Source organism: Carcharodon carcharias, chromosome 31 (assembly GCF_017639515.1).
Source record: "Carcharodon carcharias isolate sCarCar2 chromosome 31, sCarCar2.pri, whole genome shotgun sequence".
Lineage (NCBI taxonomy): Eukaryota > Metazoa > Chordata > Chondrichthyes > Lamniformes > Lamnidae > Carcharodon > Carcharodon carcharias.
The window spans coordinates 11,575,376-11,587,240 of NC_054497.1; the positions used below are offsets into that span (position 1 = coordinate 11,575,376).

Sequence of the window (11,865 nt, forward strand, 5' to 3'; positions counted from 1 at the left end):
TGTGCCTGTAGCATAATTGGTGGCTCTGGATGTGAATCACTATCACCTCCTATCTGACTCATCTAAATCAGAGTTTTACTCCATGGAAACCCATCTCGTCTCCTAATCCAGGACTGGTCCACTTTGTAATGAACACAGATGTAAATGTAGGGGATCTCAGTGAAACAATGAGGGGAAAGATCCACAGAGAGAATAATTCTTTTTATGTGGCAAGTTGTCACAATCTGGAATGTGTTACAACTGGCCTTGGGTGAGGTTCCCCCAATTTGTTATGATTCTGCACGAGGTACCCTGATTTCATTACGTTCCTGGGTGAGGAGGAATGAACTGGCTCCCCTTCTTTGTTCAACCCCCTCATTTGGTCGCAACAAGGTTAATTTTAAAAAGATCCCTTGTGAATACCGTTTCCTACTCCAAATGTATTTGTTTTAAAAGGAGACAATTTAACCAGGCTGTCTTGAGTCAGAGTGAGTTTATTAGTTTATTAAACATGAGGAAAACATTAAAAATGTAACACACATACAAGCAGATTAGAAGTGAGTCCAGAAATAAAAACTAAAAAAGATATACAAATTAGTCTTTGGCTTGTCCGTGAGGAGCAGATGGTGAAATGTTATGGCAGTTGAGTTGGATTGTTCCAGTAGAGCTGACTTTGGCTGTTCAGTTGGTTTGGAGAATTTTGGTTTTGCAGGTTAGCTGAAAAGAGATGTTCTGTTTCCTTTTCAATGTGGCTTTGCTGAATTGTGACTAGCTTCCAGCAATCAGAGAGACTTTTTGCCTGCAAGCACAGAGATACCTAGTTGATGTTTCTTCAGTAGAACGAGAACACCAGACTAGCACACACAGACCAGGATTGCAGTTGGCTTTTAACCCCTTTTCTTGTGTATTCATGGAAGGGAAAAATAAACATGTCTTTCACCCAGAAACTGCTTTCTTTCAATTCAGATCAGGTCTACAATCTGGGCTATAACTCAACAGGAGATGGTTTCTGCTGAGATGATAATCAGTCCTCATTATCTTCGCAACCACAGGAGATTATTCTTTAGTTTTTGCATTACATCTTTTCCTTTTGAAGTGTCTGAAGTAGGCCTTGACACTTTTTTAGGTGCAACATTCCAATCTCTCTGGACTAGTTCGTCGTGTATAATCTACACAGGAATCTTCCAGCAAGTGGGTAGCTTACAGTCTCAGCAAGCTTTTGCTTATATGTCCTTTTTAAAAAAAAATGTCTTAATTAAATGTTCAGTATGTCTGGAAGTAATTTTGGGCTATGGTCTATGGTTGTGAAAGGATGGTGGAAGTAGATTCAATAATAGCTTTGAAGAGACAATTGGGTATGTACATGAGAGGGAAATAAATTGCAATGTTATGGGGAAAGAGCAGGGGAGTGGGCCTAATTAGGTAGTTATTTCAAAGAGCCAGCACAGGTCTCACTGGCCTCCTCCCGTGCTTTCTGAATCCACGGTGAGTTAAAGAACATCCGAATATCATTTCAATCAGTTTCAAATTTTTTCCAACCACATTGAAAGTTGACCATTAAAGGACGCATCTAACATACAACATCGATGGGCAGGGAAAGACCAGCTGCTCCATCAGGCCTGTTCCAAAACACACTGCAGCAAACGGAGACGTGTCTGTGGGTGACACTGGATTCAGTGACGTTCACTCCCTCTCATTCTCACATTTCCATTTCTCTGTCCAATGGTTGCTTTAAAAATTACCTCACGATGACTTGATTGCTTTGAATATTGTATCAGCTTCACAATTCATTGCAAGGAGAATAAGAGAGAAACCAACACCCTCACCTTGATATTCAATGGGCTTTATGATTGCTAAATGCCCCACCATCAACATCCTGGGGGTCATATATTGACCAGAAACTGAACTGGACCAGCCACATGAATACTGTTGCTACAAGTGCATTTAAGTGGCTGGGAATTCTGTGGTGAGTAACTCACTTCCTGATTCCCCAAAGCCCGTCCACCGTCTGCACGAGTAAGGAGCATGATGGGATACTCCCCACTTGCCTGGATGAGTGCTGCTCCATCAATACTCAAGAAGCTCAAAACCATCCACAACAAAGCAGACTGCTTGATCATCACTCCATCCACCACTTTAAACACTCACTCCCTCCACCACCGACACACAGTAGCAGCAGAGTGTACCATATACAAGATGCACTGCAGGAATTCACCAAGGCTCCTGCGAGAGCACCTTCCAAACCCATGACCTCTACCATCGAGAAATACAAGGGCAGCAGATAAATGGGAACACCACCTCTTGCAAGTTCCATTCCAAGTTACACACCATCCTGACTTAGAACTATATCGCCGTTCCTTCACTGTTGCTGGGTCAAAAGCATGGAAAGCCTTTCCTACAGCACTGTGGTTGTATCTACACCACTTGGACTGCAGCAGTTCAAGAGTATGGATCACCACCACCTTCTCAAGGGCATTTGGCAGTGGGCAATAAATGTTTTTCTAGCCAGCGACATCAACATACTGAAAGAATAAAAAGTAGTAATAAACTTGACCAGATTATGAAAAGCCACTTCAGCAAAAGTAACAATTTATTATTAAATTGAAATGAGAGAGCCAAACAGCTAGATAATTTCAGATTTGACGCAGTGACATCATCGATAATAATGTCACAAACCTATCTGTATTCCAAAGCTCTGATTGGCTCTGGGAAAGCCCAACACCCTCCTTTGTTAATTGGTGCCTGGATTCATGGTAGATTCCTGATTAGCTATCGGAAATTGTCAGTCATCATTGGTGATGTCATTCCCTGTTTGGAAGCAGGATGTCCCAGTCGTATAAATACAGGAGCCTGTGTTGGAGAGGATGTCACGTTGTCATTTGAACTTACTTTCTGCCACCTTAAAATGGCTTCCCAAGTGCGTCAGAACTACCACAAGGACTGTGAGGATGCTGTTAACAAGCAGATCAACCTGGAGCTCTATTCCTCCTATGTTTATCTCTCCATGGTGAGTTTTGTATTCCTTGTCACTATGTTCTGTAGAGTTGGAAAATCTCTAGTACAATGAGGTGATTTTATGAACTAATGCCCTTTACTTTCTTTCCTGGGTGAAAGTATCATTTGAGCAGTGAGTGCTTCCAGTGTGTAATACAGGGTGATGTGGAGCGAATGGACTGCTCCTTGTAGCAGCTGCTGTCTATTGAGAGGTTTAATAGACGAAACTAGCTCAGCTGCTGCCTGAGTTTGTAACTGATGAGCACAAACCTGGTCAAGTGGTTGTTAACATTAGACCAAGTTCAGTTTCAATGGGGTGTCTGTAGTTTGGGACATGTTAGCAACTCCCCATTTGTTTTCTTGCCTTTTTAGTTGGAAGTGAAGCAGTGAGACCCCCTGATTACTTTCAGGGTGACTAGAATGATTAATCTATGTTGATTAAGGATGTTCTTTGTTCCATTTTCATAGGTGGGTTATATGTTTATTATAGTGCCTTTCACTAATGCACCAACCAATTCATGCACAGCAAGCTTCCACTAACAGACAGCTCTCTACCTGGGCAGATAATGATTAAATTGTCTATTTTAGTGTTTTGTTCAGGGGTGAATGTTCTGGAGAACACTGGACAGAACTTTGCTTAGAAACTGTGCTGAGGAATGTTGTATCCACCTGGGAGCAGATGGAGCCTTTGTTTAACCTTTTCATCAGAATGATGGGAAGAATATTATGCATCAAACTGAACTCTAGTGCTTGACGTGAATCCTAATCCCCATTTTTTGATCTGTTTGTGGGATCTTTAGGTTTTTATAGGGATGCTGTCTGTTTTCAAGACTAGTGAAAAGCCTTGAGCTCTGAAGATAGGGGTGGTACATAATTGATGTTGAATTCTATATTAAAATCTAGGTCCAGAATTAAGCTTGAAATCTTTCCACAGTCTTTTTACTTTGACCGGGATGATGTTGCCCTGCGTCACTTTGCTGAGTTCTTCAAGGAGCAGTCACATGAGGAATGGGAACACGCTGAGAAACTGATGAAATTCCAGAATAAACGTGGAGGTCGGATCATCCTGGAGGACGTCAAGGTTTGATTTAATGGATATCTGCATCCACTTTGACTGATACAGAATCACTGCATTAAAGTATGGAATTAATATTCTTGTGACACACTGGTTCCTGGTAACATGGACTTCTGTTCCTCACTTGTGTTTTGTCTAATCCACTGGAAATAAATGGTCTGCCATTCCCCTTTCAGAAACCAGAGCAGGATGAGTGGAGCAATGGTCTGGAGGCAATGCAGAGAGCTCTGCAGATGGAGAAGAATGTGAACCAGAGTCTGCTGGATCTGCACAAGCTCTCCTCTGGGAACACATCCCTCATGTGAGTTCCTGATGTTTTAATGTGGACTATTGGAAAAATGAACATGGGTGATGTTATAGTTCCTCAAGATCCCTACACTCCTGCTTTTTTTTTTATTGGTATCTCTTGGGGTGATAAGGGGAGAGGACAGATGTTCCAGCTAACCTGGGTACAATCACTTTTTTAATTTTAATTCCCTTTATAAATTACCTAACTGTCCTCTAGTCCAAAATGATTGAAATCCAATCTGAGGGAATTTATTTGATGCTTTCTGCTGTTGGATGTAACTAGTTTCCTTCTCTGTACAGCTTTGTGACTTCCTGAAGACTCACTACTTGGATGAGCAAGTGAAGATGATCAAGAAGCTTGGAGATCACATCACCAACCTGAAGAGACTGGGAGCCCCTGAGAAAGGCATGGGAGAGTACCTGTTTGACAAGCTCACCCTGGGGGAGAGTGACTGAACTGATTGCAGGGAACAATCTTATTGTTTTCTATTGTATTTGAACTGCCAGCCTGAGGTAGTTCAAGGAACTGTTCAGACTTGTGCTTCATTGTGAATGCTAACCCTAAATAAATAAAATATGGACTGTATTTTGGCTTATGTTTTTTGTAAATATTTTTGTTTTCAGATTTATGCAGTTTGCAAATGAGGTAAATGTTGACAGTCTCTCTAATTTGGGGTAAGCCTATTCTAACTGAGTAGAAATGCTCCCTTGCATTGATCTAGTGCCTTTGCATAACCAAATTTGCAACTTCAGCCAGATCAGTGGTCGATTCTTAGGGGTATCTTGTTTGGGAGGGAAATCTTAAATCTGACCCTAGCTGGCTGAATAAGGAACAGTTTGCCACTGGTGATGAATATTCTGCTGGCTTTTTTGCATCAAGAACAACTCTCAATCCTTCAAACCTGTTGTATACTAACTGTTGCAAAATGTAAGAACTCTTTATCCATCCATTTGATGTTCCAAACATTTCAGTCCAGGAGTCAAATCCATTTTTTAAAATTCTGGATACATCAATGAGTTGAAGCTTTTATGTCTACGGAATTACTAGAAATACACTGAGGGAGCTCACTCCCTTAAACACATACTCTGGAGCTGCTCCTTTCAGTATTCTGGTGAGCTTTGTGAACAAAAGTAGGAAATAACAGCCATACAGATGTGGCTTCTGGGAGCTCTGAGCTCCTGGTACTAAAGGGAATTAGAACTTGGTCATTGGGCAATACTGAGATACCATCTTTACTTGAGGGAGGGGAAGTGGTGATCTTCCTTGTTGGAAGAAGATTGAAATTGGTTCTGAAATCTGTCTCTAGACTCCCAACTGAATCTAAAATTAGGTTAGACTTTGAAGGGAGAGTAAAAGTTGTCAAACTATAGTTGAGCAAAATCTAATCCTTCGGCTTGGCAAGGAGTGAATGTAGTCATTTAAAAGCCAGGGGGTAATACCAAGGAAGTGAAATATTTCACTTAACACCCTGTTCCATCAAATTCAATACCAGCAGCATCTGCATAAATGTCTTTCTTGTTACATTTAGTCTCAGTGAACATTTCATATCCAATAGGAATCATCCTTTCCAAATCCTACTGCATCTCCATTGGTCTCCTTCATCCTCAATGATTGAAGCTTTGTTGCTATGACTGCATTTATCCAATGTTTAACAGTTAATTTTAGGAACCTGGATGAGGACAATGTAATTAGAAGCTCCAGTTATTAGAATGTTTATCATGTTAATGTCTTCGCATCTCTCAAGTTTTCATATTCCACAAATGGTAAAGGATGATTCTCAGCATTGTGAGCTTTTCATGCCCATCACCAGCCCCACTCCCTACAGGTTGTGATACTGAATTCAAAGTTTCCTGTGGAAAAAATAAATCAATAGTTTTCTCAGAATCAGTAGCCACAGACCTACATCAAAGTGTCTGGTACCCATTGAGTGACCGTGTGATGTCCATCAGTCAGACAATGCCCTTTGTGGTCATAGGATTTTCACTGCATCTCAGATCCTTTTTGACCACAACAGGTGTAAACACCTGGATACATTTCCTGTTCAGGTGGATCAACTGTGCCCATCGGTGGCCTCTCTCCCTAGTGGTTCGTCCCTGCAGAGTGACTGGTGGCTCCAGATGTGAATCACTGTCACCTCCATCTGGCCCAGCTAAACTTGAGTTTTAATCCAAGGAAACACATCTCATCGCCTGATCTAGGACTGATCCACTTCTGTAATGAAACCAAATGTGAACACGAGATCTCAGTGAAACAAAAACATAAGGGGAAAGACCCAGAGGGAGAGATGTGGAGAATCCTTTTTAAGCAGTGAGTTGTTGTGATCTGGAATGCACTGTCTGAAAGGATGGTGGGAACAGATTAAATAATAAGTTTGAGGAGGGAAGTGGGTATATACATGAAAATGAAATACATTTGTAGGGTTATTGGGAAAGAGCGGGGGTGTGGGGCCAGATGCATAGTTCTTATTAAAAAAACCCAGCACAGGGCACACAGGTTGAATGGCCTCCATCTGTGCTTTATGAATCTATGGTGAGTTAAAGAGCTTCTGAATATCATTTCAATCAGATTCAAATACTCAGCCACATTGAAAATTGACCATTGAAGGACACATGTAACATACAACATTGATGGGCAGGAAAAGACCAGCTGCTCCATCAGGCCTGGCCCAAAACACACTGCAGCAAATGGAGACGTGTCTGTGGGTGACACTGGATTCAGTGATGTTCACTCCCTCTCCTTCTCACATTTCCATTTCTCTGTCCAATAGTTGCTTTGAAAATTCCCTCACGACGACTTGATTGCTTTGAATATTGTATCAGCTTCACCGTTCCTGGCAAATAACAAACTTGTCCAGATTATGAAAAGCCACTTCAGCAAAAATAACAAATTATCATTAAATTCAAATCAGAGCGTTAAACAACGAGACATTTTCACATTTGAAGAAGGTCAAGGAGCCTAAAAGCAGTGACACCATCAAGACAAATCTCCCAAACCTGGCTGTATTCCAAAGCTCTGATTGGCTCTGGCTCTCACTCCATCCACTCTCCTCTGTTAATTGGTGCCTGGATTCATGGGAGGTTCCTGATTGGATATCGGGAATTGTCAATCATCATTGGGATGCCATTCCCTGCTTGAATGCAGAATGTCCCAGCAGTGTAAATAGAAAAGCCTGTGTTGGAACAGGTTGATTCTAGAGGATGCTGAGCAGTATTATTGAAGATAATTTCCCAAGTGTTTCAGAACTACTACAAGGACTGTGAGGATGCTGTTGACAAGCAGATCAACCTGGAGCTCTATTCCTCCTATGTTTACCTCTCCATGGTGAGTTTTGTATTTCTTTTCACTGCATTCTGAAAAGTTTGAATTTCTCTAGTTCAGTGAGGTGACTTTATTAACTGTTTATCTTGACTTTTTTTCTCCTGGGTGAAATTATCATTGAGTAGAGAGTGATTCCAGTGTGAAATACAGGATGATATAGAGTGAATAGACTTCTCCTTGTATCTCTTTTGAGTACAAACACATTTCCATCTTTTGCTATTCAGATGAAGTTACATTATTTCATAGTTTGTGTCATTGTGAGATTTGAACTCTTGATCGGGGGGTTATAAGCCCAGTACCATAACCACTTGGCTATTCAGGCCAAGCAGTAGCTGCTCTCTATTGAGAGCTTTAATAGATGAAGTTAGCTCAGCTGCTGCCTGAATTTGTAACTGATGAGCACAAACCTGGTCAAGTGGTTGTTAGCATTAGACCAAGTTCAATTTCAATGGGGGGGGGGGGGGTGGTGAAGGTAGTTGAGAAATGTAAGCAAATCCTCACTTGTTTTCTTGCCTCTTTAGTTGGAAGTGAAGCCCTGAGGCTTCTGGTGTTCAAGGTGTCAGGAACTCTTAAACTAATCAGTGTAAAACCAGCATGAATGATTTTTCTTAGTTCCACTTTTGTGAATAGTTTCTTCAATTGTTTAGTGTCTTTCAGTCTCTCAATATATCCCAGGTATTTTATGGTCAATGAATTGTTTTTGAGATGCAGCAACCAATTTGTGTGCAGTGAGCTTCTACTGACAGCCAGCTCTCCTGTGTGGGGAGGTAATGATCAAATTGTCTATTTGTTATTTTTTTTTTTCAGGGATAAATGTTCTCCAGCACACAGGAAAGAACCTCCCTTGGAAACAGTGAGATATGTTTATCTTGCTGGGAGCAGATGGAGCCTTAGTTTAACATTTTTATCAGCATGATGGGAAGAATATTACACATCAAACTAAACTCGCACAATACAAGAGGCCTGGATTTTCTGCTCTCTGGATGTTTGGAAACTGGATGCAAGTCTCAATGCAAGAATTCTGGGAATGGCCTGGAATTGTCAACTTCTGATGGAAAATTCCTTGGGGCCTCAGTGAGGTGGAGCCACTAACTCACTCCTGAGCTATGGTTAGTCTTCAGATAGTTCTGATTCAGCTACTGGATAGTCACCCAGCTAATCTTAATCATGGAAAAAATACATGTCTAATTCCTGGGTAACTATGACAGCCCACTAAATAGCTGGAACATTTCAATACTATACTTCCTGAAATATGGCAGCTAATGCTGCATAAAGGTGCTGAGTTTTGCTGCACTGGTACTGTGGGGAAGGATCCTCCATCAGGAGATCACTCCATGCAGTGGATGGTAAATGAGTATATTTCTGATCCAGGTCCAAAATAGGGTTTCTGTCCCTGGTTGGTAGATCTGAGCCATAATCCCAAATTTTTCTTTGGATCTTTTTGGCTTTTGAAGCTGTTAATGTTTGGGATTAGTGGCATTGTGGTTACCAAATAACTATGTAGATTGAGGTGGGAGTTTAATTTCTGAACTGTATATGTAAAATTCTTTCCAGTCTTTTTACTTTGACCGGGATGATGTTGCCCTGCGTCACTTTGCTGAGTTCTTCAAGGAGCAATCACATGAGGAATGGGAACACGCTGAGAAACTGATGAAATTCCAGAATAAATATGGAGGCCGGATCATCCTGGAGGGCATCAAGGTTGGATTTAGTGGATATCTGCATCCCTCTTGATGATAATTCCATGGTTTATTGTAGTAATTTGATGTTCTGTGGCTCATTGTTTCCTGGTGACATAGACCTCTGGTTGGTTTTCTTGCACTTCTGTTTTGTTTAATCCACTGGAAATGAACTGTCTGCCTTTCCTGCTCTAGTTTTTGAAAGGGGATGAGTGGAGCAATGGTCTGGAGGCAATGCAGAGAGCTCTGCAGATGGAGAAGAATGTGAACCAGAGTCTGCTGGATCTGCACAAACTCTCCTCTGGGAACACTGACCCTCATGTAAGTTCCTGATGCATTAGTAAGATTCTGGGTTTAGTTCAAAAGGACAGTGAAGTTTCACTAAGATCTCCATGCTGATCTTCATTAGGGTACCTGTTTTGGGCTCTCTAGGGGATTTAGATGGGGTGGGTGGTGAGAGGGCAGGGAGATGAGCCCACTGAATACTGGGAAGTTATGTGATCTAGGAATCCACGCTTAATTTGTATTGAAAAATTGGAATTAGTGGATCACAGAAGGAAATTTGCATCACTAGACAGTCCTCCAGTACAAAAAGATTACAATTTTTTTACAGGAGAAACATAAATGTTAATTGGGTATCTGCAGCTGGGTGTACCTTTTTTGTTTTTTCCAGTTTTATGACTGCCTGGAGACTCATTACTTGGATGAGCAAGTAAAGATGATGATGAAGCTTGGAGATCACATCACCAACCTGAAGAGACTGGGAGCCCCTGAGAATGGCATGGGAGAGTACCTGTTTGACAAGCTCACCCTGGGGGAGAGTGGCTGAACTGAATTTATTGTAGTTTGTTTAGTACCATATTTGTATAATTGACCTTTGGACCTGGGCTTAATGGCTTGTGAAGTTGTACAAAGAGCTCTTGAGACCTGGGCTCACTTGTGAAATGTACTAAAATAAACTCTTCAATACAAACTGCGTTTTATCTCTGTTTTCAGGTTAATGTGCCTAATTTTTTGCCAGTTAAGGTACCGGATTGTGAAGTGCTTTATCACTGGTCCCTGCAGTTAGTCTGTCATCATGTAATTCAGTTTAATTCATTGTTTGGAGTAATCTTTAGTTCTTGTGTGTTTCAATATGTTGTAACCATTTATTGTAATATAATAGAATGCATTTGTTGTAGAACAAAATTTGATGCTTGAGCCATTTAGGGAAATTGGCGACCAAACTCTTAATCAGCTGTAGGTTTCTAAGGAGTGTAAAAGATCCTTCTATCACAGCAATACCCTTAGATACCATCCCAGTGAAGACTTACCACTATTGTTCTGGCACAGCTGCTAGTAAATCTTGAGTTCTTCAAATCCCAAAGGGAAACATATAATTTGTATAAATGTCAATGTGTAACTTGAATTTATTAGTAATTAGACCACCAAGTCTCCTAGGTTTTTACAAAACTAGATTAAACATTTACTAATAAGAGAAATGATTTTAAATACATAGATCTCCTAGGCAGACAGACCATCATGCCAAGCTAACATAATACCCTGAGCCAGTTAAATTCAAAGTGAGTTTTCTTAACTTCAGTTCTTTGAAAACAGCAGCTTGAGATTTAGATGGTGACTGCATTTTTCTTTTCAAACTTCTTTAAAAATGCCTACACTTACAAACAGCCTTTGTTCCTTTTATACATATTTTCCCCTTTGTTTCAATGTCTTTAGACTTTATCTTTCTGTAATTTAAAAACCTCTCCAGTAAGTTTTACCAGTAATCTTTTGGGCGGAAAGTAGAGTTTCTGAACTTCACCTAACTAGGTGACACATTTCACCCCTTTGCAAGCAATTTAGTCTGGTTTATTTAAGAGTGTAAATGTCTTTTTACTACTTATGGTCTAAACTTACTCCATGTTTGCATCAAAGCCTTCAGACCAGCTGTCTTTAATCTAGTTAAGTCTTTCACATACACCCACTCCCTTGCTATTTTACTATAAGTTCCACTAACATTTAGAATTATATCTTCCTCAAACTATTTTAACACCAAAGCTGCTTCCTTTGGCTGACCCAGTTATAAACGTTTTCTTCTGGTGGATTTCTGAGCATTTGCTCAATGCTTTCTTTTTCAAACTGGTATCTCTCCCTGACAAACCCAAAACCACGTTAAACTCACTGTTACTTCAAATGCAGAGCAAACGAGTTTTCTAAACTCAGTTCCCCCAGCACTCTTACAGTATTTCTTTGCTGAGAACTTAGAATTCCTGTTTTCACACTGCCATATACACACTCAACAATTTCTCTCTCTCTCTCTCTCTCTGTGTCCCTGCATCACTGGACCCTTGTCACTAGGCAACAGCACCATTTTTTTTCTACCTTGTTTTTCCCAAATCACTAAACCCCAACTCCCCTTTTAGCCAATCTCTCTGCTTCGAGGGGTGTCAAACTGCATTAAAAATGCATGTATATAAACAAAACCAGAAAGCTTGATGTTTTGTTTCGCTAGGAAACCCTCTGGACTATCTGGCATGAAGCTTTCAGAAAAT

The 11,865-nt window shown here is 40.7% G+C and overlaps 1 protein-coding gene and 1 pseudogene across 1 annotated transcript; both read left to right on the forward strand.

Moving 5' to 3' along the window:
* Positions 1–2,884: 2,884 nt before the first annotated feature.
* LOC121271566 lies at positions 2,885–4,792 on the forward strand (annotated as a pseudogene).
* Positions 4,793–4,964: 172 nt separating this feature from the next.
* Positions 4,965–10,163, forward strand: LOC121271508 (ferritin heavy chain B-like). Its single transcript, XM_041177491.1, has 5 exons — positions 4,965–4,982; positions 7,557–7,658; positions 9,210–9,356; positions 9,530–9,655; positions 10,008–10,163. Exons 1-5 carry the CDS (start codon positions 4,965–4,967, stop codon positions 10,161–10,163), a joined length of 549 nt encoding a protein of 182 aa, XP_041033425.1.
* The last annotated feature ends 1,702 nt before the right edge of the window (positions 10,164–11,865 follow it).

Coding starts and splice junctions, on each gene's coding strand:
- LOC121271508 (XM_041177491.1), top strand. Junction 7,659..9,209: donor CCTATGTTTACCTCTCCATG/GTGAGTTTTGTA, acceptor AATTCTTTCCAG/TCTTTTTACTTTGACCGGGA. Junction 9,656..10,007: donor CTGGGAACACTGACCCTCAT/GTAAGTTCCTGA, acceptor TGTTTTTTCCAG/TTTTATGACTGCCTGGAGAC.